Source organism: Pseudorasbora parva, chromosome 13 (assembly GCF_024679245.1).
Source record: "Pseudorasbora parva isolate DD20220531a chromosome 13, ASM2467924v1, whole genome shotgun sequence".
Lineage (NCBI taxonomy): Eukaryota > Metazoa > Chordata > Actinopteri > Cypriniformes > Gobionidae > Pseudorasbora > Pseudorasbora parva.
Window position 1 is genome coordinate 37,352,272 of NC_090184.1, and position 25,574 is coordinate 37,377,845.

Here is a 25,574-nt window from a genome sequence, read left to right on the forward strand (position 1 = left end):
CCTCAGTTCCCAGATGTTTGCAGACCGTTATAAAAAGAAGAGGGGTACCACACAGTGGTAAACATGGACTTGTCCCAAAACATTTTTAGATGTGTTGATGCCATGACATTTAAAATCAACTTATTTTCCCTAAAAATGATACATTTTCTTAGTTTAAACATTTGATATGTCATCTATGTTGTATTCTGAATACAATTTTGAAACTTCCACATCATTGCATTTTGTTTTTATTCACAATGTGTAGTGTCCCAACTTTTTTGGAATCAGGTTTGTATAAACAGGATTGTAGTAAAATGTAAGCAAAAATGGAAAGTATTATATTATATTATAATTATGAGATCATTTCTTAATATAATATATTAATGTAAAAATATAAAAATATTTTTATATTTGAAATAAAATAAAAAATATGTCTGAAATAAAATAAAAAATATTGCTGAGCTTCAGAAGGATATAAAAACATACATTTACAGTTCAGTAAAAGCAAAAGTGGAAATTATTATTATATTCCTCTGAACCTCAGTAATAAAAAAAAGTATTCATACATATTTTTACATAATTATATTATAGTAAGAAATTCCCTCATAATATAATATAATATAATATAATATAATTAATATAATATAATATAATATAATATAATATAATATAATATAATATAATATAATATAATATAATATAAACACTTTTATTTTTTCACTTTTGCTTACAATGTTTTATTCTCGCCATATGGCGGCGACATTACTGCAGAAATCACACACTTCCACTCACCACCATCATCATCATCTATTGCTGGCATGTCTGTGTGAGTGTCTGAGTCTGAGTGTGTGTGTGTGCGTGTGCGTGGATGGAGGAGGCAGAGCCAAACACACATACACAGACCAGGACCACACCGACCGGTCTGTCTCCTTAAGATGCTGGAATAACGGCGAGAAACGGACATCTTTTGATTTTTGATTGTGACCAGCTCACTTACTGTCACCAAAATGTCTGGAAAATTAGACAGTAAGCAAGGTGAGTGTTTACATTTGTTTACATTTATTAATAATGTGTAGATGAACTTCAGTTAGCCGCGTTAGCATTAGCGTCAGACGAGGGTTCAAGGCCACTGACAGGATAAGAGCATCTTATCGTTATTTTATTTTGAATTGTCAAATACGTCATATAAATGCCATGCATGATTTAATCAGGTCATTAAAAATGTATTAAAGGATATGATATAAATGTCTAACGTTATACGAGTTAGTCTCCGACAGCTGTATTTGGGTGTGGACGGAGCTGCTTAGCGCTGGTGTTTACTTTAGCTACCTATCAGACTTCTCGTTTTCATATTTTTTTTCTCCTATTTGCTATTTATTTATAAGACGTATATTGTGTCATGTAGCATTGGTTATCTATGTAGAGTTTGTGCTACAGTTGTTTTGTGTTGCTGTCTGGCTTTTTCTGGCAGTGTTTTAATGTTGTAGCGGTCCGTACACACATTTGATTAGGATATTATGTATTTAATAACTATACGGATTATTATTAAAAAAGACAAACCTAAACGTTTTATCTGACGAAATTTCTCATTAATGTTGTGTAAGTGCTTCTATAGTTTATACGAGCTTGTGACGCCAATGACTGCTTGACATATAGGCAGACAGTTATATATGTATATATATATATATATATAAATGTGTGTGTGTGTGTGTGTGTGTGTGTGTACACACACACGCACACACACACATATTCAAACTGTCTGCCTATTATGTCAGGCAGTCATTGGCGTCACAAGCTCGTGTTTATGTTAACACAGCTATAGACAGAGAGCGGTATTTCCTTCTGTTTATGAGATTCTACCCTGCTAACTTGAGTAGTTTTACTTTTTTTGTGACAGGTAACAACCATTGTCACTTCCTTTCTCAGAAGTAATAGAGAAGTTTGAGTCACTTACTACTATCAACAGTTCATTAATGTTCAATAGACATTTTTGAATGTTGTGTTATATATGTGATACACAATATGCACTGAAATATGTTGAAATAGATACGTAATTCCATTGCATTATTGCTTTTATAGGCTATACTTTATGCATTTATCTGTGACTTCCATGTTATTAATGTGTTTTATGTTTTTGTGCATGTGGGATAATTGTAATTTGCTCATATGGTTTGCTTCCATTGTCACTTCCTTAATAATTTGGTTCAGAAAGATTTTAATCATTTTATTCATGTTAGGCTAGATTAGATAGTGGTGCATAAACTGTGCTGTTCAACGCAAGTGTAATATTTTACCCCGCTGCATTCAGTGACACTGTTTTTATGAATAAGGCAATATGTCTGTTAACTAGGCTGTGAGGTTTCCAGAATTGTCACTTCCTTTCAATGAGGGTTCAGAGAAATTTGAATCACTTGTGGGTAAGTGGTTCTCTTCTTGTCAGTTGTTCATGTCTAAATGGCCCACGAATGTAGATGGTTTGCGTAGGAGGATGTTGGCCAATTTCTTCTCTTTTGGTTTCAGACATATCTCTCCAACAGTAGTTGTTTTAGCTGGTAGAGATGTCTGCATTATTTTGTTTCAGTATTTTAGCAACAAAAGAATCAGAAACTGAAAGGGGAAGTTTCTTTCCAGAATTGGTCATGCTGACAAAATTTTCATCTTTCTTAATTTTTTATGATTTTAAATATAGAACTGTTATGAACTGCAACGTTGCACAAATTTGTTTGATTGAGAGAGATTACTTTGTCAAATAAAACCCAAAGGATAATTCGAAATCAAACGGTACAAATTCATCTGGTCTAAAAACAGGTATTAATTTAGCAGAAACCTTTACTGAAATGAAGCGTTATGCATTTGTATTTAAAACCGCTGTGTTTGGTAGTCGTTCGTTCATTTTGGTGGTGGAAACTTCAGGTTAAGATGTGGCCAGATTTTGAGGACTGTTGTCAAATGCGTGAAAGAGAAGAGGGAAAAAAAGTCTGCTCAGAAGTTGTGGTCGACTACTTTGTCTGTTTCAGAAGAGGATGCAGAAAAAGAGGATATGAATTAGTAGACAGCACTTCTCACTTCTCGTGAGGATCAAGAAGCAGATGGAAAGATCACATCCTCTGAAGGCAAATGCACACCTTATTGGTTTGCCGTATTGGTGTTCGCAAAGCATCGAATTTTCTTAGACAGTCATCGTTCAGCAAGTTGGCTCTCATTGACAATTGAACATGTTAGCAGCCAGTCATATCAGTTACTGTGAGATAAGACATAAATTTGGGTAATTCCAGTCCTGCACATTTTTAAACTCTGTATCAGACTCTTTTCCTGCTGTTCTCTTTTTGCTTTTGGCTGTTAGAGGTCAGATTACCAATAACTAGGGGTGTGACGAGACGCTTATCTGACGAGACGAGGCATGAGATCGGGTTCACGAGAACAAGACAAGACTTTTAAGAAATCCTCAATGATGAAATACATGTTTAGAAAATTGTGGGTGCATTTGAAATGTTTCATCAACTTTTAATGAATGTCATTTCATTTCTACTTTATGAGTAGGAATTATCATATACAGTAAAGACAACAAGCACTGTAAAGGTTTTGCCAAAAACTCAACTAACTGGCTTCTCTCCAGTATGATTGTCTCTTCAGACCTTAGAACTGCACATGAGCTTATTTTGACCTCCTAACTGAACTCCTTCACTCAAACTGATCATAGATATTAAGTGCAAACAATAACCATAATCAAAGTACTCGATGATCAAAGTGCGTATAGAGACCACATTTTTTTTCAAGCATAATACAGAGCTAAGATATAGTTACAACTAAATAGTTTTCATATTGGTATGTTTGCATGCCTCAGGGAGCCACTTTCAACATATTGAAATCACGAATGCACATTCCTGTTTACTTTCACTTTAAATTTTATGATGCGTAATTGTGTGAACGCGCATTTTAAAGGGGTGATGAATTGAGAAATAAACTTTCCTGAGTTTTTAGTATATAAAAGGTCATGGTAATATAAGAATATCCTGTAAGTTTCAGAGCTGAAAACTTCCTTGTTAGTAAAAGAACAGTTTTTATAGACACCAGGCTCAGAAAATGATCAGTGCCTCATCTTGACTTCATCGTGTGGCGAAACACCGCCTATACAGAATAATAAGCACGTGTTATTCAGCCCAGCACACCGATTTGTGGAGCTGTTCGGGTAACGCTAGCCATCAGCAATAAACATGCCAAAGAAGATAGCAAGATATTGTGGAAGAACACAGTCGCTGCATAAGCTTCCTTCGGATCCTAATATTAGGAATGAGTGGTTGAACTTTAATTTTTAATTAAGTTCTAGCTGGCGTGGGGAAGACATGTACGTGTGTTCGCTTCATTTCACTGCGGAATTGTTTGTAAACAAGTCTCAGGTCAATACTGTATTGCAGACTTCAATATTGGATACGACAGAAATGGTGCAACAAACTCATGTGAGTAAAACATGTTTTTTATGTGATAGTATTGCATTGGAATTAGACTTACATATAAGGCGGTCGGCAGGCCGGTAAATCTTAAAGGGTTACTTCAGTGATTAGCAAATGGCTTTTTATCAGTAGAAACTTGTGAATATATTTGAATTATCAAGTATGGAGTTAACACAAAATAACGAAAGATTCCCAATGACACTCCAACTGAAACACCTGACACACACACACACACACACACACACACACACACACACACACACACACACACACACACACACACACACACACACACACACACACTGCTGAGTGAAAAGTCTATTAAGAATTGCCCCGCCTCAACGTTTTGCCCACCCACCTTTTTTTTTAAAACTCAAACCAGTCAAGTAATGTTTACTTGGGTTTTCTGAGTAACAAATGCATTAGCATGCACAAAGTTCAGATTACATTTTTTTTTAAAGTAAGTTCAACAAGTTATTGGACATTAAGTAAAGGTAATTAAAAAGTCTAAGGGTGTGTTCACACTTGTAGTTCGGTTCGTTTGGTTCATTTGGTCCAGACCAAAAAACAAAAACAAAACATATAGTCCTGGTCCGCTTAGCGTTCACACTGGCATTTTTAACAGCGAACCTAGAGTTACCAAACCAAAGGCATAGGGAGACGGTCACAACCTGATTGGTCAGCTTTTATGACGTAGGAGCTCGCTTACCGAATATTCAAAACATTCCTGTGTGCTGGATTAAACACGATCATTTTATGCGTGTACATATGGCATTATTTTTACCAGCTGAGAACTCATGAAGAGCTCATGAAATGTTCAAAACATTCAAAACAACGCTGTGTGCTGGATTAAACGCGGTCATTTTATGCGTGTGGCATTATTTTTACCCGCTGAGAACTCATGAAGAGCTCATAAAATGTTCAAAACATTCAAAACAGCAGCAGGATTTCCTCCGTTGTGCAGAAAAGAGACGGGCGTCTCTTATGCAAAAGAGACGGCCGTTCTGTTGTCTGTCCCTGCTAATAATGGCCAACACAGGTCCTTTGATGACAGTAACCAGGTATGCTTTTTGTGTGTTTTTTCTAGCATTTTTGAAACATGCTCGTCGGACCAAATATTGATGAGGCACTTCCTCGTTGCTCCACGTTTGCCCTCTAACGTTAACGTTACTCATTTTGGATACACGATCTTTCGGCGTCCTCAAATCAGCTGACTATGCGTCGCATCTTGTGACATTACGTCCGGTTTTTGGTCCGTTTACATGTGTTTGGTCCGTGTTGCGTTCATATCAATCGAACCGCACCAGAGTTCGTTTGGAAGCGGACCGAGACCCATCTTTTTAGCGGTCTCAGTCCGCTTGTTTGGTGCGCACCAGGGTTCGGATGGCAGCGTTCACATATGTTCAAATGAACCGCACTAACCGAGCAATCGCACCAGGGTTCGTTTTAATCGAACCAAACATGACAAGTGTGAACGCACCCTAAGTAAGAATTACTATTGGCTTTTACAGTGTGCAAGAGGTTTGTTCCTTAAAGGGCGGCAGTGGCTCAGTGGTTCATGTAGGTTGTCTATAAACCAGAAGGTTGGTGGCTCAATCCCCAGTTCCACCTGACCAAGTGTCGAGGTGTCCATTAGCAAGACACCTAACCCCAGCTGCTCCTCCTGGATGGTACCTTACATGGCTGACATCGCCGTCGGTGTAGGGATGGGTGAATGTGAGGCTTGAATGTAAAGCGCTTTGGATGGCCATAGGTCTGTTGAAAGCGCTATATAAATTTGCAATAAATATAAAAAAGGGATAGTTTCCCCAAATTGTTTTATTACTATTTATTATTATTATAATTTATATTAATACATATTAATAAATCCTAGATGTTTTTGACTGTCTTTTTTCATGAGAGATATATAAAAAAAATATTGAAATTTGGAAGCCCAAAAAATTGCATCCATCTATCACAGCTAGCTTCCGACAGACGCAAGTCAACTTTCGTAGGTTGTCTGCCAAAAGCTAGTTATTTTAGTTTTTAAAGTTTTAAATATGGATTTTTTCTTACACTAACACATTGCTTCAGTGTAGAAGACCTTACTTGATCCCCTGGGGTCATGTGGATTATTTTTATGATGTATGGTTTTACTTTTTTGGGCTTCAAAATTTACTGCCATTATAAAGCTTGGAGGAGCCAGGAAATTATTAAACATAGCTCTGATTATATCCGTCTGAAAGAAGAAAGTCATGATGATGTACACCTAGGATGGCTTGAGGGTGAGTAAATCGTGGGGTAAATTGTTTTTGGGGGAAAACTATCCCTTTAAAAGTGGCAAACTGTTAGCCTGACGTGGTCATACTCAATTCTAGTCAGAATATGAGTCTGAAACTGCTCCATTGGGCTGTGATTATGGGGTGTGTTTCAACCGAACCAGGAGAGACATCAATTGGATAGACCTTCAACCAATCAGAGCAACGAAGCGACGCATTGTCAAATGTCAACAGAGTTCAACTGCACTGTGTTGCCAAGTCCGCGTTTTTTCGGCGGGTTGTTTTCTTTGTCCGCGGGTTGAAACGACTATTATGTGATATATAGAACCATTAGTGCGAATTTTAGCAGGCAACCTTGCCAAAATAACACACATTTTACCCCCCAAACGGCATTTTTTCCCCGGAGAACCCCCCAAGAAGCTATTGGTTAGGGCTAGTAGTTTAGCGCCTTGTAAACACTTGCGAGCTAATCTGCTCGTACCCAAGCTAGTATCCACATGAGTCAAACATCCTGATAAAACTCCATTAAACTAATTTGTCGGACTCTTTCTGGCTTTGATAAAAATAATCTGTGTCATATGGTTTGAAACTTCACAGAGCGCCCTTGCAAACCCTGAGTGCTTCATTCCTCTAATGTGTGTGGGGATAAATTGCCCTAAATGGTTTTGTGCCCTGCACAATAGTGTCATCACCAGAATTCGTTCCAGAGCGACGCGCTTCAAGAGAGCTGTAAGTCCCACTGTGACCAATTCAGTTTGTAGTTGAAGAGGATTTCATTGTACACAAAGGGCTGTGTCTCCTCTCACATGTATTCCCAAGATACAGAATATGGTTAATGTCTCATAGCGCATTGAACCTAAAAGATGCTAAAGAAAAAGTTGAAGTCGAACTACCGAAACTACTAAAACTAAACCTGAAATAAAAATAAGTAACGCCAGTTAGAATTTTTTTAACTAGTAAAAATGACAAGCACATAACAGAATGACTGAAACTGAAGTAAAATTAAAAGGAAAAAGCTATTTCAAAATATTCATAAATTCTGTAATATTATAGAAATGATACTTTAATAACACTGATTTTCACTGGATGACATTATATATATAAATATGTTTTATATTTTAAGAACCATGAGGAAATGCACTTTAATTTACCTCATAAAAATATCTGTTTTTTTCCTTCAGAATCCCAGCGTTCCCACTTGACATCCTTTACGATGAAACTAAAGGACAAATTCCATTCTCCGAAAATCAAGAGGACGCCTTCAAACAAAAAGTCCAAACCACCACCAGAACAACCCGTGAAGTCCCCAGAAAAGACTGTGACCAAGGTATGAAGTAACAGTTACTATCTTCAGAGTATTTTGGGATGTTAAAGGAACTGTATGTAAGAAATGTTTTTTAATTAATCATAAAATGTCTCTGATATGTCACTAGACATTAATAAATCATGTTAATTTCAGATACTTATATCACTGACAACAGTAGTCTGGCCAGGATATTGTCATTTAAAAGTTGATGTTGCAGCCCTCAACTGATGTTGACGTTGACATGTTGATGTTTTGGCCTGAAGCTCTAGTTACCACAGCTGCATATCTTTAAACGTTCCTACTGGATCCTGCAGCCTATCTGGCAACCTCGAGTCAGGGGGGAGGGGGATAGGGAGAGGGGATACACCTGCAGTACCAGTTTCGGCCACAATCTTACATACACTTCCTTTAACTGTTTAAAGCTGCTGTCCGTAACTTTTTTTGTGTTCAAGATTTACAAATATTATACAATGACAATGTACAACATGAATCCATTTTCCAAACCGTGTTTTTGTCTTACCCTGAATCATTATGGTACACTTATAATACGTGTTTATATTGGGACTATTTCAGGCCAGACTGGTAGGTACCGCTGCGGAGGAGCACAGTCTGTGTGTGTCTCGCCATAAGACATTTACAGAGACAAGTAGCTCCGGCTGCATTGTTCTTCCGCAAGACACGTGCAGTTCTGTTTATTAACCGCTAGAGCGCAAAAAGTTACGGACTGCAGCTTTAAACAAAGATCTTTGTCTGAAATCACAGGCAGTCTGAAAGCAAATAAGCACATTGATGGTTTTGGCACCATTTTTTACATTTTAGAGTCTGAGTCGATTAGAAGAGCATGAGAAAGAAGTGGTCAGCGCATTACGGTATTTCAAGACTATCATCGACAAGATGGTGGTGGACAAGAAGGTCTTAGAAATGCTTCCTGGTTCTGCTAGCAAAGTTTTGGAGGCCATCATGAGCTTGGTACAATTTGATGGCAAGACACTGAGCAGGTAAAAATGGTAAAAAGCATCTTGAGAGTATTAGTTTATTTGTCATGCATATTAATACCAATTTTACGTCTCCCCTCATCTGTCTGCAGTTCAAGAGTGTCCTCCTGTCTCAGTCGACTCTATCAAAGTCTTGCAAACCTCATTCGCTGGTCGGACCAAGTGATGCTGGAAGGGCTGAATTTGGAAGATAAAGAAATAGTTGCAACTGTCACCACTGTGATCAAAGCAGTGCTGGATGGTGTAAAGGTATTAATGTTCAATAGAACTCTGTCAGGGCTTGTTTTGCAGTCTGTTGACTTCTTCATCTATTCTCCACCCATATTCCAGCTGCATTTAGCCATGGGTTTTGTTCTTAGTTGCTAGTGTTGTGTGTAAAGATGATTTTGCTTGTGGTTTCCTGTAGGAGCTTGTTAAAGTTGCCATTGAAAAGCAGGAGCACCCCTCTCCTACAACACCTGTCAAAACCCTGCCTCCTGTCACCAGTCCAAAACGGTAAATGAAAAGCTTTTTGTAAAAAAAAACATTATGCCTAACTTCTTTACAAGTGAGGTGGCTGAGGTTGAAATATGTCTCCAGTTTTTACCTCTTTATTGTGACAGTGTTCCAGAGCCCCCCGTCATTGAGTCGAAGGAAATGAATGATACCCCTACCCCAGCCGAGGCCACAGAGACCCCAAATGATGTCCCTCATGAGGAGTTGGCCCCTCCTAAACCCCCTTTACCTGGAATCAAAGTGCCTGAACATTGGTATGAAAGTTTTGCTTTGTCAAACCTTAATATTTGCAGCCTGAAAAATGCTTTCAGCTATGTGTTTCAGCACTATCAACAAATACGGTCATTTTATAAGCAATAAAGGCACAAGTTTTCAGTTGTTTGGTTAAAAGTATTGAATATAGTATTATTATTATTATTAATATTTTTATTATTACCACTAATATTATATATGTGTGTTTATGATTCAAAACATAAATGGGTCACAGTTTGTTGATAAAATGAACAATTAATCAGTTTCACAGACAGAACACCAGTACTATCTGCAATACATATTTGAAGAATTGTTCAAAAGTTTAACTTGCAGATTGTACTGGTGTTCTGATACCGATTAATTGTATTCAATCAATGGTTTATCAAAACTTACCAACCAACATTCTGTCCCAAACTAGCTAGCTACTCCAAAATGTACAGTAAAATCTGAAACGTTTTTTTGTTTTTGTTTTGTTTTTGTTTTTTTTGCATTTAATTGTAAATAAAATAGTAAAAATCAAATCAAATATATCACTAGAATATTACAAAATCACACATCTGGATTTCAAACTGCATTAAGAAATTTTAGGATTAAAAAATTGCAAACCCTGTTGAAAATTAATAGAAAATACAACAGAAAATGTTAGGACCTATTGTGTGCTCTATCATAGAAATTGCTGTTTATTCATTTTACAAGTTTCATGGTATGAAAGGTGGTACTACACAAGGCGAGCAATGTGAAATGGGCTGTGTTATCATAACGTGCCATCTTAACTGGATTGCATGCAGTAAACATCTAAATATCACAGGTGATGTGGTTTGCAACAGCATGTCGTATGTGTTTTTAGTGCTGGGTTTGGCTACAGAAGATTGCACAGACCTATCATGCTTTACAGGAAGCCAAAATGAAAAGGTGTGAAAGAGAGATATAAATAGTGGTATTCTTGAGAATTCAGGTCTTTGTAGGGTGCAGCAGTAAAGCCTCTGCTTCCTCTGAGAGTCATTGACATATTGCCTGTTTCGGAGAAATTATCTTAACAGTGTCAGTTCTCCTCTGAAGACTGAAAGAGTCAAGACAGAGAGGGTGCAAGGAGGGATATTCTGATACCAAGTCTAGACAGTAGAGGATTAAGTTGTGCTGCTGGCATTAAAAAGAGTTCGCTTTGTACTCTGAATTATTTGCTGGCATTTCCATGGATTTGGCGGGTTTCCAGCCTTCCAACAAGTCTGTGTCTCCGATATGTGAGCTTTTCGTTGGAGATTATTTTGATGCCAAGCCTAACAACTTGTCTGTTCACAGAGCAGCCTGCTGTTTTTCTCTATAATTTAAAGTCAGCTTGATATTAAGGTTAATTCACAGAAAATTGTGTCATTCCAACCCTGTATTTCTTTCTGCTGTGTAACACAAAAGTCGACCTGTAGCAAAATAGAGAAGAAAAAAATCTTACTCAGAAAAATTTTATAGTTAAAGGAATAGTTCACCCAAAATGTAATGACTTACCCTCATGTCTTTGGAACCTGGAAGACATTTGATTATATTTAGAACACAAATGAAGATCTTTTTGATGAAATCTGAGAGCTTTCTGCCTCTCCATTGACAACCTATGCAACTACCACTTTCAAGCCCCAGAAAGGTAGTAAAGACATCATTAGCAACCCGATCACACAGAAATGCGTATAAATAGTACGAGTGTGCAATGTCGTGGAATGTATACGCCAAAACTCATTTTGGCGTGCATATGATACGCTGTTTTTCGCGTGCATATGATACGCACTTTATGGCGTATATATGACATGCACTTGGGTAGGTTTAGGGTGGTGGGGTGGGGGGTTCGAATGTATAATACGCCATAAAATGCGTATCATATGCACGCGAAAAACAGCGTGTCATAGACACGCCAAAATGAGTTTTGGCGTATACATTCAATGACATTGCACACTCGTACTATTTATACGCATTTTTGTGAGAATACCCTGTCATTAGAGTAATCCGTGACATCATTTAAGTAATCCATGTGACTCTGGATTACTTTTTTATGATGACTTTACTAACTTTCTAGGGCTTGAAAGTGGTAGTTGCATAGGTTGTCAATGGAGAGACAGAAAGCTCTCGGATTTCATCAAAATTAGGTTCATATGTGTTAAGAAGATGAATGAAAGGCGTACCGGTTTGGAACAACATTAGGGTGAGTCATTAATGAAAGAATTAAATTTTTTGGCTGAACTAACCCTTTAACATTAATGAGACCACAAAGCAATGCCTACTCTATTGATTGTTCACTTGAATAATTAATGAGAAATATAGAAGCAATGTTTCCTTCATTGAGAAATAACATGTCATTTAATTTAATTTGATAATATTTATATTAGGGGTGACCCCTAATAGTCGAAGATTCGATGCATCGATATGCAGGACCGGATTCGACCACTGATCTCATGGTCGAATCTTCTCGGGTGTTATGAAACAAGGATCATACCAGTTTGGCAATATGGGGGTGCTCAATATTAATGTTATAAAGACGTGTCGCGGCGCTGAGCGATCGCCCCTTTAAGGGCACTGAGCTTCGCACCGGACGCGCTGCGCCTTTAAAATTCGAACACATATACACCGACGGCGGCATTCGACGCCTGTCTGCGGCGATTAAATGTATATTTCCCTCAAATCGTGAATGTACTGATTTCACCCTGTGCTACAAGATACACTCATCGTGCAGCTCTTCTGTCAGAAGTCGATTGAAAATTTAACTTGCGCGCGGCGCATATATAATGTTCATGTCTGCCTGAAGTGAGATAACGTTACCTGAGACACGGCGCTGAGCTTCAGTCCGGTGTGCGACACCCTTCAGGCACAATCGGTTTGAGAACGTGCATGTAAACGCACTCAAAGTGTTTTTTTCCTCTCTAGGCAGGTATTTTTTTAGGTTTATTTATCAAAATGTTCTTTTATATATTTGTGTGATGTTCTGTGTTTCGATCGCGGCTTTTAAATGTTATGAGAGAACAGATAATTTACGAATGTGTAGTGTAGCCTAGTTTTGATCACTTTATTAAAAGTGGTGGCTGTGTGCCGTGTGTAAAGTAAAATAAAAATAGTCTTAGCCTCCTGCTGACTAGTGTGTTGCCTTTCCCAACCCCTTTATACCGTTTATTTATTTTTTCCAGTCTATGGTTTACACACACACAGATGATTCAACTATCGCTCGACTATAGAGAGATTCGAAAATTCTGATTCGAATGTGTAAATCCTTAGTCGGGGACACCCCTAATTTATATTAATGTTTAATAACTTTAAAAAGTTGTAATCACTAGCATATTAGTAGCTATTGAATATTAGCCTGACTTGGTCATACTCAATTCTAGTCAGAATATGAGTCTGAAACTGCTCCGTTGGGCTGTGATTATGAAGCGTGTTTTAACCGAACCAGGAAAGACATCAATTGGATAGACCTACAACCAATCAGAGCAACGAAGCAGCACATAACGTTAAATTTCAATAGAACTCAACTGCACTGTGTTGCCAAGTCTGTGTTTTTTTCTGCGACCTCAATTATATGATATATAGACCCAGGAATGCGAATTTTAGCAGGGAACCTTGCCAAAATAACACGTTACACTCCAAATGCCATTTTTTTCCGGAGAACCTCCACGAGAAGCTATTGCTTTGGGCTAGTAGTTGGCGGGTTTTGTTGTAAAAACTTGGCAACCCTGTCTCGTGCTGGAATAAACGATCTTTGCCGGTGTTGTAAAAAAAAGAATTTAAGGATACACAGAGTTCTTACCAACATGATCATCATTTCAGAGAGAAATAGTGAAGGGGAATGCATATACAAACAAGCTCTCCATTTAGGATTTGAACAAATTCATCTGTCCATCATTGTCTAAAACCCGCCCTGGTGATTTCATTGGTCCGAACAGTTTCTGTTCGGGTATAAATACTCCTCTATGGATCAAGTCCAGACTGAACTGCCCAAGCTCAAATGTTGTGGGTGGGGCTGGGTTCGGCTGGCATCCAGGCTAATCAGTCATAGTAACTTTCACCGACAACACTAACATTCAGTTACCCAAAGAACATGTAGACACATTTATATGCATGTATACATGCATACAACATTCACATATATACATATGCAGATAATGCTGTCTTACCTGGGCTATGTGCAATAACAGACTATATTGGACATTAGGCTATTGGACCATGTGCATTAATGAATGATCCCTGTGGGTAAAATGTGTCTTAAAAATTGGCTAATGGGCTCGGGACAGACATGATCTTTGTGCAATAACTTTTATTTATATTTATAGTATTTATTATATTATGGACTGAATGTATATTTTTGTATTAATTGTTTTTATGCTGCAAATTAGATTGTTCCAACATAATTTCGTTGTATAAACATTTACAATGACAATAAAGATCTAATCTAATCTAATTGAATATTACTGTGGTATTGAAATTAGTAGTATTTGATATTGACTGCTGGAATTTTTATATTATGTAGAATAATATAAAAAATAATGCTGTATAAGTATTGTTCATTGTTAGTTTGTTTATTAATGTAGATGACTAATATTAACAAATTAAACGTTATTCTTTCAAGACTGCAAGCAGCTTCTCTGATGAAGTTGTCCATGCATAGTGCAATGACCTGATTAATAATGAAATTGGTTATTGTGCATTTTCAGCCGCTGCTGTAGCCCTAATACCCCAGAAGCACAGTTAGCTCACTGAAATGGCATGTAGATGTTTTAATGGCCAACAGTCACTCGGCTCCCAGCCGAAAATGCGTCTCATCCCTTTACCAGCAGCCCTGTGTTAGTTTACATCAGTCAGACGGTTTAAATAAATGACCGTGTTAGGACTATGACAGATCTTCCAGGTGTTTTATAGTTTCCTTTCATAGCAAGAACCTTATTTAATCTCCTTTCAAGCCTCTCGTCTGGTGAAACAATTTAATACTTCAAGAAAATCTGTCTGACCTGGCGTGTTAAGACCGGTTAATCAGAAGATAATCGGTATTTGTAAATGTCAGCCAGACGTACTCTACATTCACTATGAGTCAGTTTTTCTGCTACTCTACCTTCTGTATGACATCACTGTTAGCAGCTGTTTTGGGGCGACAGAGCAACTAACCAGACTGATTTATAAAGTTGTGGTTTGTGGTTCCAGAGCTGCAAAAATGTTCCCGGTCGCTTGGGATTGCTTGCAGAGTTTCATAGCCCAGAATGTGTCTGTAGATTTCTTGATCGACAGCTCACATGAGACTTTAATATGGCTATAGTTAAGCCGTTTGACACTAGCATTGGCTAAACAAACTCTCTCTTTGCAGTCCACCGGCTCTCCCCCCAAAGAAGCGTCAGTCTGCACCGTCTCCCACGAGGATTGCCGTGGTAGCGCCAATGAGTCGTACCACGAGTGGATCAAGTCTTCCTATTGGTATCTGTCGAAAGGTGAGATTTTGGTGTTCCCTTGGTGCTCCAACCTACGTATGAGACTTAAATAAAAGGGTTGTATGTCTCAAAGTCTTTTTCCCCAAAATTGTTCTTTAGTATCCACTCAGAATATTTTTTTTTGCAAATTAAAGTCACGTCATGTTTTCAATAGCTAGGACAACTTTTAAAGGGTTGGTTCACCAAAAAGAAATTACATTTTCTGTCATTTACTCATCCTAATAATTGGGGTCTAAAACATTGCAACTTTCTGTCCCAGACTAGCCTACTTACTCAATAAAATGTAAAGCCCTTTAACCATATTTTTTTTATTTATCATAAAAATATATATTTTTCTAATTAATTTGTTTTTCTGTTTATAGAATAGTACAAAATCACATTTTTCAATGGCATTAAGACGTGTCCCAAATTTTTGATGAAAAATTGCAAACCCTTTAGAAAATCAATGCAATGAAATGAAAGGTCACTCAGTAGTTTGGATGACTTCTCACCTCAAAATTACAATGTTGTCATCATTTACTCACCCTAATGTCAGTTGTAAAAAAAAAAAATAATAATAAAAAAAGATTTTTTGAAGAACTCTTTTGTTCATCAATTAGTCACTTAAATAGTCTTAAACAACATTGGACTCCCATGACTTTCTTTTGTATAGATACAAATTGTGTGATTAAATAAATAAATATTCAACAGGGTTTAATATCTAACAGTGGATTGTACATTTACATTTATGCATTTGGCAGACGCTTTCATCCAAAGCGACTTACATTGCATTTAAGGTACATATTTTACATTTTTGTCAGTTCTTGCTTTCCCTGGGAATCGAACCCATGACCTTGACATTGCTAGCGCCATGCTCTACTGTTTGAGCTACAGGAAAGCCTTGTATCCTTGTATAGCCTTGTATTGTATCTTGAGGTTAACTGTTCTTATTTTCACCTAAAGGAATATGAGGCAGATGCCTTACAAAGGCGTTTTTCAGGAGGTAGTCACTCTTATGGAGGCGAATCGCCACGACTCTCCCCATGTGGCAGCATCGGCATATTGAGCAAGTCAGATGAACAACTGTCCTCTTTGGAGCAGGACAGTGGACAGTGCTCTCGTAACACCAGCTGTGAGACTCTAGGTGAGTGTTTAAATCATTATTGGGAAAGCTACTTTGAAACAGTAGCTTGCCAGGCTACACACTCCAAGAGTGGTTTACTATATTGATGGAGTTTTATCTTGTCCCCTTGTTTACTCAGACACAGCAGAGAGCTACGACCCCGACTATGACTTCCTGCATCAGGACCTGTCTAGCATCGACCAGATCCCTCCCGCACACACGGGGGGTTGTCTGAGCCCACTCCCCGAGTCTCACCACGAATCATCCTCCTCCCCTGTTCAGTTTCAGTCGATGCCGCCCGCTCTTCCGAAGAAGGAACGGCGCCCCCCTCCACCTCAGGTGGAACGCCTGTACTCTCAATATGACAACGTTCCAGATGAGGACATGCAGACCCCACCCTTCCCCCTCTTCGCTTCGATGCCACCCTCGAACCCTGAAGTGTTCATGGGAAACTTCGGGCCCGCTGAGAACGCACAGATCCCTCAGAGCCCTCCACCCCTGCCGGAGAAGAAGAGTCGGCATAGTGAGTATGAGAAATTCAGATGTGTCGTTTGAAGGGTGGCTAATCACTGGGTTAGGAAGACTTGTGGAAGCTCTATGACATGTAGCACAGATGCCTCCAAGATTGTGGTTCTTTACCAATCACATCCCCTTCTACTCTCCCACTTAGCTTCCTGTTAATTCTCTATACTGTCCTATCCAAAACAAACGCAAAGGATTTGCAAGAAATAATCACGCATTTGCAAGTTATTAGGTCAGAATTGTAAGATATAAAATGTCAGAATTGTGAGCTGAAGTTTTTCTTAGAATTAGGACTTTATAACTTACAATTCTGAGATTTTCTGTATCATAATTGCAAGTTTATGTCTCGCAATTCTGACTTTATGAATTGCTGTTGAGTTTAAATATCACAATACTGAGAAAGAAAAAAATTAATTGATGTAAACTCGATTGAGAATTTTTTAAAAGATAAAAAGTTGATATTGCCTTTTTAGTCCATGGTGGAAACACGCTTCCATGCGTTCCTGTATCAACAGGTTGAATTTAAAAATGTAAATTTGGGGTTTTTATGGACACATTGATTGGTAAAATACATCATCAGAAAGAAACTATTAGGTCGATAAAAAAGTAAAAGATGAACCGTATGCTCAGTTGAATCAATCACATTAAGGTTAGTAACTTGGATTGAGAAAACAGGGTGAATTTTATTTTCATGTCGACTTTAAAACAACAGTACTATGACCAAAAATTGTTTGAGCCCTGGCTTGTCTTTTGGTCTTTTCACAGTTTACTTTAATTCCTTGTGTAATTTGTGCAATGTATGACACAGTATGGCAAAGCCAGTTTTTCACTAGTTTTTCTCTGTAAAGCCCCTCAGTGTTGGGAAAGAGTGATGTCACCTTTAGTGTGAGGTCAGATGGAATAATGCCTTTGTTGAAGAAATCTCTGGTTGAATACAGTTCAAGGCCTCACCCAAGCCGGCAGGAAATGAGCTCTTGATAAAAGACTCTTGTTTGGAGGGGAGGGGTTTTTGAATCATGTCATAATCCACACATGAACTGAGTGGCTTGACACATGAGTTTATGTGAGGCTGCACAGAGTATGCTGACAGTTTTTCTCTTAGTCTTTTAAAATGTGAATTACAGTGACTATGTTCACGTCCATTTTATGTTTAAGCCTTTTGGTAATCGTCACATTTAGGACATGCACCTAAAATGTATTAAATTTGGGCCAAGATGCTTTTTTATATATAGTTACAAATAGATATATGTAAAAGTTAATATTAAAACTAGTAAGTAGTTTTGGTATAGTAATATTACTATTCATCAAATAGTAGTATTTAAGGAAATAATTTATATATTTTATTTCAAATGTTTAAGGTCAGTAAGATCAGTAAGTTTCTTATGCTCAACAAGGCTGCATTTATTTGGAAAACAAATACAGTAAAAACAGTAATATTTTGAAAGATTAATAACATTTTAAATAACCGTTTTCTATGTGAATATATTTTAACATGTAATTTAACCCTGTACACCACGGCTGCACTTTATTACTTTAGTAATTTTTTTAAAATTATTACTTACTTTATTCAAAAATAAAAATAAAACTGTAATATTGTGAAATATTATTAAAATGTAAAATAACTATTTTCTATTTGAATATATTTTAAAATGTGATTTATTTATGTGATCCAAAACTGAATTTACAGCCTCTTTACTCCAGTCTTTAGTGTCACAGATCTTCATTTAAGAATAATTTAATTTTGATTAGTACATGAATATGCCAACTGTTTTATACAGATTAATTCTAGTTAAGAGAATATAAATAACCATCAGTATTCATTTACATAACACATATAATATGGCCAAATTCTGATTAATTTCAGAATAAACTGAAGAGAATGCTGAACATACACCATGCATTACTTGTGACTTAAAGGGTGAAGTGTCACACTCTCACACTCTCAACCTCTCACTGTTTAGTGCCTCTTGGCATCCTAACTTTTGCCCTCTTAATGCATGTGCTAGTGTTTAGCACCTGCCGGGCCTGCGTGTTAATTTAACCTATTTATTTTTGCCTTGTCTACCCGCAGTCCTAAAGTACATGCAGTTTATGGAGGACTATTCCGAGCCGCTGCCTTCCGTTTTCTACCAGACGCCGCAGAGCGAAAGCATTTATGAGCAGCGCAATAGGAAGCGCTTTCAGGAAGTGTATGGCCTCAGTGACTCCTTCAGCAGCAGTGACGAGACCCTCCCTCCACCAGCGCTGCCACCCAAACAGAGACAACTGGTGAGAGCTAGATCACTGCTGTCAGTGCTGCGCCCACACATGCTGCACACACACATCTGTCTAATTCTCACATCCCTAGATGTTGATGCAATGTTTTCCTTTCTACTGACAGTCACTGTTAATCACAATGGTAGCGGTATTACATTTCCCATAGCGTCAGAGTGTTAGGCTCCTTGTGTTAAGTTGCTTATGGCATAGTATTCAAGTGTATTCATTCTCTGTTAGTCTAAGTGAAGTTCAAATGTTGCCTTAGGCGATCAGTGTCATCTATTTCCTCATTGTGTGTTGCATGAACATGTCTGATGTTTATTCAGCTAAAGCCTGAGAAGAACAGCTCAAATGTGCTAACTTCCTTCAAATCTTGCACTCTTTCTGCCACTCTACATATCCTTTTTTAGCATTCCAACATTAGAAACAAGCAACTGATGTTTATTTTTAACAAGGTCCCTGGCTATTTTAGAATGGAAACTTTTTGTTTTGTTTTTTGATGCAGGTTTTTTTAAAGAATGAGATGTTTTTGCATCTACTAAATGATGTATATATATGGCCTATTTGAAAATCTGAAAACTTGAAACATGAGTGAGAAAGAGGCAGCAAGCCACTGTATATTTTCACATGTAAAGAGGGAATTTACATAGAAGTATTTAAAGGAGGGGTGAAACACTCAGTTTCAGTCAGTGTCCTGTCAATCTTGAGTACCTATAGAGTAGCATTGCATCCTGCATATCTCCGAAAAGTCTTTATTTTTTTGATAATTATATAAGAAAGATGCGCTGTTCCGAGTCTTTCCGAAAAAAGCCGAGCGGGTGGGGGCGTATCGTGTGAGCGGAGCTAAATAATGACGTGTGCGCGCTGCTGCTATTGTGTTGAGTCGAGTGCGTCGTAAAGCTGTGTCATCCCTAACAGCGGGAAAAAAACTTTATTCAAAATAAAAATATGGCTTTTAATCAGATACAGCCATACATCTATGATCCGGAATCAGACCCAGAGGCTGCAGTTGAACAGGAGCAGCAGCAAAAACGACTAGAGCAGGACGTCTCTATGTGGTACAAGTTATACACTAACTATATAATATGCTTAGCGGCTTGTGTTATTTACATATGTAGAATTATATCGTCGTATTTTTGTCTTTGAAGGTGTACATGTGGGAAGTGCAGTTGTGCACGTGTGTGTGTGTGTTTACGCGTGGTTTGTGTAGACAATTGTAACGTTAGTAAGCGGACTGGTTTTGCACAGCAGGCTAAGTTAGTGTTTACATAGAAAGACATGGAATAGTAGCGCATTTGAATGAAGAAGCGCGCTTATTTAGTTCAACATATTTCCCCACTCTTTGTGTATTGTTGTTTGGAGTGCTTTTATAATACACAAACATAAAGTTACACATATAGTGGCCAGCTAAACAAATGTACACGCACTACACATCGCATGCTCCAATGATCAATTAACTATACGTGATCATGTTTGGGCTACTTGATGAGCATAGGCAAAAACACAGACATTTGAAGCAGTCTTACTCACAGCCTGCGGTTCTAACGTTGGGACCTTTATCGTTGGGACTGCTCCATCCTTCAGCATTAGGCGATCGGAAAATCCGGCGTCGAGCTGGGCCTTGTTTATGAAACAGTCGGCACCGAAATGCAGCGAACAGATATAAACATTCGTGCAACTCAGTTGCTGATCTGGAAAAGCAAATTACATCCACTGTTGCCTTAACGCGGGGTTTTGGAGAATCTGTGCAGGACTGTCTTGGTCTGGCAACCAAAAACGCACTTTTTTGGTGACATTGTAATTGTGCACATCACCTGTGCAGCGCATCCTACAAGCCAGCGCTTTGATGGGCGTAGCCTGTTACTTTCGCTCTCTCCCTCTCTCTCTCTCTCTCTCTCTCTCTCTCACGCTCTTCCGGTAGAATTGTCCGTAAGGCCCATACAATTAAATTCCGCCCCCATTAACGTCAAGGGGACGCATGATCTCAAAAAACTTGCCAAAACTTATGATTAACCGGAAGTAGTATTTTTGACAAAGAAATACTCCCATCAAACGTCCACCTTAACTTTTGAAACTTTGTCTATGTTTAGTATGGGAATCCAAGTCTTTAACAGTGTAAAAAGATCAGTATGCATGAAACAGCATTTCACCCCCCCTTTAAGGGACAACAGAAATTGTTGTTAGCAAGAGTTAGAGGGTTAGAGAATGGGCATGACTGTTTAGTTGAAATTTTTATACGGTTATCAATGGGTTCTAATTTGATAACACTGATTATCTCTTCATCATGGCACCTGTCAGTGGGTGGGATATATTTGGCAGCAGCAAGTGAACAATTTGTCCTCAAAGTTGATGTGTTAGAAGCAGGAAAATAAATGGGCAAGCTTAAGGATTTGATCGAGTTTGACATGGGTCAAATTGTGATGGCTAGATGACTGGCTCAGAGCATCTCCAAAACTGCAGCTCTTTTGGGGTGTTCACTTAGTTGGTCCAAGGTAGAAACAGTGGAGAACTGGTGACAGGGTCATGGGCGGGCCAAGGCTCACTGATGCACGTGGGGAGCGAAGGCTGGCCCATGTGGTCCAATCAAACAGACGATTACTGTAGATCAGGTTGTTCAAGAAGTTAATGCTGTTAACGCTAATGTATATACATGCATACATACATACATACATACATGTGTGTGTATCGTGACTTTCATGGATCACAAATTGCCGTTTAAAGCAAGGCAAGCAACTGTTTTAATGTTTTGTGCTATTCTTACTTTTTTTTTTCATTCTTGCTAACCCATCTACCTCATTTCATTTGACTCGTTTTCCACTGTTTTTTTCTTTCATTCCACGTGACTGAGCAGAAGGATTCACCAAGGTGTGTTGCTTAGAACTTTGAGCTCAGGTATAAAATAACCTAAAGTGCAAGTAGTTATATTACGCTCAAGTTTTGCCATTTATTTTTGCTTTTAATCTTAGTAATTTCCTGTTTTTGTTCCCACACTCTAATTAGCGAGCATAAGCAGTTACCGGGCAAAAAGTAGAAACCTTTGTCTCTCGATATTTGACACATTCAAAGTTCAGTCCTTTCACATAACGTTGCTCTTTCCTTCTGCACAGTAGACTTTTAGTCTGAGTAGATTAAAATAGCTTCTAGATAGGGCTTTAAGGTCTAATTTTCACAAACCTTGTTTTAAAACGTTTAATTTGCATCACACATTTAATATTTGGTCTACTCTGACTAAGGTCTGTTTCTGCATTCAGCTCACATCTGCTCAGAAATCTACACTGTGCATGAATCTCTGGGCTTTTTTCTCTTCCTTCCTTCTTTCCTCCCTCCACTCTTCTCTTCCCTTTAGGCTTCCTCACACTCTGCGTCTCCTTCCTCCTCCTCTTCCTCCTCTCTGTCATGTCAGCTGCAGCAGTGTGCATCCGGGCCTGGCCCTGGTGAGACAGAAACCGCTCTCAGCCTCTCTGCATCTAACTCCTCTCTGAACCGCCAGGTCTCCCTGCCTGTCGCTACGGTGAGTCTCGGCTGCCTTTCGCTGGCCTCTAACGTGTTTTCCTTGTCTCTTTGTAACTAATAAAGTCTTTAATATCTTCTTTAAAGCATAATATTAAAAGAAACAGCAATGCTTGCAATGCAGCAAAAGGATAGTGTTGATGTTTTAGGAACCAGTTGTAGACAGTTGTTTGATTCTATACAAAGCCTTGCAATCACTGCAGTTACGATTCTGTAGTTTTTCAATTCATCTTCACATGCTGAGAAGTAGCACAAACATACAAACTCTGCTGATTGTCTAATTATTGACTCTATGTAGGTGTGTGTGCCTGCGGCTACAAGAGGAAACATGTTCATAATAGCTCACATGAATCACAGGTGCTGTAGCCTGAAGGCAATGGATAGTTCACAGCCTCAATTAATGATGGCACTGCCTTGTTAGGGTTGAGTGATTTTTTTTTCCCCCCTGCGCCTCTAGCTTTCAGTGGCGGTGATCTAAAGAGTCAAAGGCATGTACCACACGGGGGTCCTGCGACTGTGACCTGCTGAAAAGCTCAGGTTAAACACGCATCCTCCCGCAGGGACTCGGCAGGTTCCCCGCTGTTAGGTGACTGAGCTGCCTGTTAGGATTTTTTCTGCTGAGCTGTGTCCTTTGACTAAGTTAAGTCTACTGAATGACAGGGAACTCTTTTAAATACCTCTGATTGGAAAAGTGACTACTAAATATATAGGTGATCTGTTTCAAGGTTGACAGTGGTTTTATTGTGTCCCTTTTTTGTATTAGATAGTGGTGGCAGTGATTCAATGGAAAAGTAATAAGATTTAATTTGGATAAATATTTAATGATGATGATGATGATAGTTGTTTTGTTGTATAATTTTTTCTTGCTTTTTATTATTATTTTAATATAATAAGATTTTTATTATCATACTTTGATTTATTTGTATTATTGATTTATTATCAATAATACAAATGTAATTTGTATAGCTCCTTTCATACAATAAATGCAGCTTAACATTATTTATATTACAAAAACCACATGAAAATTGTTTTTTTTAAAGGTGCCCTAGAATGAAAAATTGAATTAACCTTGCCATAGTAAAATAACAAGAGTTCAGTACATGGACATCACATACTGTGAGTCTCAAACACCATTTCCTCCTCCTTCTTATGTAAATCTTGTTTGTGAAAAACAAGCGATTCTCAACATAACGCCAACTGTGACCCAATCGCTGGGATCCTTTATGTGTGCGCCCCCAACATTTGCATGCCAGCCAATGTTCATTGTCAGGCGGAACTGTGCAGCCGAATCATCGAGAGTTCAGGTAAACAAGCGTCACGCGAGGATAGCGAAAATGGCAGATCATGGAAATAAATGTTATGATCTAGGCTGTACAGAGGACGTGAGGACTTTTCATACCCTTCCCACTGATAAAAAATGTCAAAAGTCATAGTTGATGTTTATTTACAATCAGATACCCCAACAATTTAATTCAAAGTTGTTCCTTTGCTCGGCCCATTTCACCACGGAGAGTTTTTCTGACCTGGGGAAATATAGCAAGATTCGCTAACCGTCTGATACTGAAGAAAGGGCCAATTCCAACCGTATTCCTGCAAGCAGTAAGTAGTGATTTTATCCGCTTCTTGACTGTCAAGAAGAGCATTTCGGATTAAATTGAAAGTTTCTTAGTAAGACAACATTACGATAATATCCCTGTGTTGTCTAGATCTAATGCAAGATGCTAAAGTAACAATTGGACACTCCAAGTAGCTCACATAACAGTTTGTCAAATGACAAAGGTTAATATTATTTCCTGCCGGTGTTGTCATAAAATACAACAGTAGATACGCATGTCGATCTCTTTTGAAGGATTTGAAATCTAAATTAGCTTAAATTTTATCCTCAACACATAACTCAGAAGCTAACTATGTTTATTACTACTGTTTAGTTCAAGGGGGTAATCTTGCACTCGGAAAGCGTTCCACCCATAGGGGCGGCCATTGCTAACCAAGCCATCACCTGCTGTTAGCATCCTATTGACTCCCATTCATTTTTGAGTCACTTTGACAGTGAATAACTTTACATCTGAGGCGTTTAAAGATGCCATTTGTCTATTTTTTATTTCTAAAGAAACACGACAATGCATAAAAGGCTCGGTTACCTTGTATCTTACACTATCGCCCCGCAGAAGCTGTTTTTGTAAAAATAGGCTAATGATTGCGTCATAACCAACGCGACTCTGTCGCACAGTTGAGAAATTACCTTATAGACCTGAGGAGACGCTCGCAGGCAATCTTTTACTTTCTATGAGACAGTCTGGGGGACGTGGAGACATAGAGTCTGATAAAGTCAAGGGAGAAGAATGGGGAGAAGCCCATAGTGAGCCAAAAGCAACGGGAGAAAATATTTAAACAACGGGATTCAGATTTCACTTTCCACAACTACTAGAAGACCTAAAGCTGTCCGACAGGAGGCTCACGTCACATCTACATCGTCAAGCTCAGTATGAGCCTGCGCAGTTCGCTCAGCCATCAGGAAGTGAGTGCTCCTATACTGACATCACTTTCCGCCGTTGAAGTCAATGGGATAGCTCTGCCCATTTCTTTTACTGTCTATGGTTTAGTAGCTTACAGTCGCTCACTCGAGCCTTGTGGCTAACGTCACCTTCTTCACCATCTAAGTTAAAACGATAGTCATTTGACATGGTTTCTAGTCAATTGGTTAAATAAATATACATTTTTGAGAACTGAAGTATGATTATTTTGCAGTGGGTGAGTAGTAAACATGACACTCACTATATTGAGTGGCTTCTACATTACTTTGTTTGGCTAAATAAATCGACTTTTAAATCATTACTCTACTGTCAAACTGTAACGTTACTGTAAACAACATATTTACTCGCTGCCCAGTTCAGTTCGTGATTCAAAGTTGAGAAGCTATCATTGTAAAATCATTGCCATGACGGATGGTATAGATGTGTAAGCTGTCATTGAGCAGCAGTGCAGTGAAACAGCCAATCAG

The 25,574-nt window shown here is 38.3% G+C and overlaps 1 protein-coding gene across 4 annotated transcripts in view; it reads left to right on the top strand.

Annotated features, from left to right (window-relative positions):
* Positions 1 to 804: 804 nt before the first annotated feature.
* Positions 805 to 25,574, top strand: part of rapgef1a (Rap guanine nucleotide exchange factor (GEF) 1a) — a 36,122-nt gene continuing 11,352 nt past the window's right edge. For 2 of the 4 annotated variants that reach the window (XM_067414264.1, XM_067414265.1), the window contains exons 1-11: positions 805 to 1,014; positions 7,870 to 8,015; positions 8,814 to 8,992; positions 9,082 to 9,238; positions 9,396 to 9,484; positions 9,592 to 9,738; positions 15,063 to 15,183; positions 16,126 to 16,306; positions 16,425 to 16,808; positions 18,879 to 19,075; positions 22,410 to 22,574. In XM_067414264.1, coding sequence (XP_067270365.1) covers positions 987 to 1,014; positions 7,870 to 8,015; positions 8,814 to 8,992; positions 9,082 to 9,238; positions 9,396 to 9,484; positions 9,592 to 9,738; positions 15,063 to 15,183; positions 16,126 to 16,306; positions 16,425 to 16,808; positions 18,879 to 19,075; positions 22,410 to 22,574 — 1,794 coding nt within the window. In that variant the 5' untranslated portion in view covers positions 805 to 986. The remainder of the gene's footprint in view (positions 1,015 to 7,869; positions 8,016 to 8,813; positions 8,993 to 9,081; positions 9,239 to 9,395; positions 9,485 to 9,591; positions 9,739 to 15,062; positions 15,184 to 16,125; positions 16,307 to 16,424; positions 16,809 to 18,878; positions 19,076 to 22,409; positions 22,575 to 25,574) is intronic. The other 2 variants (XM_067414266.1, XM_067414267.1) reach the window with 2 other exon arrangements.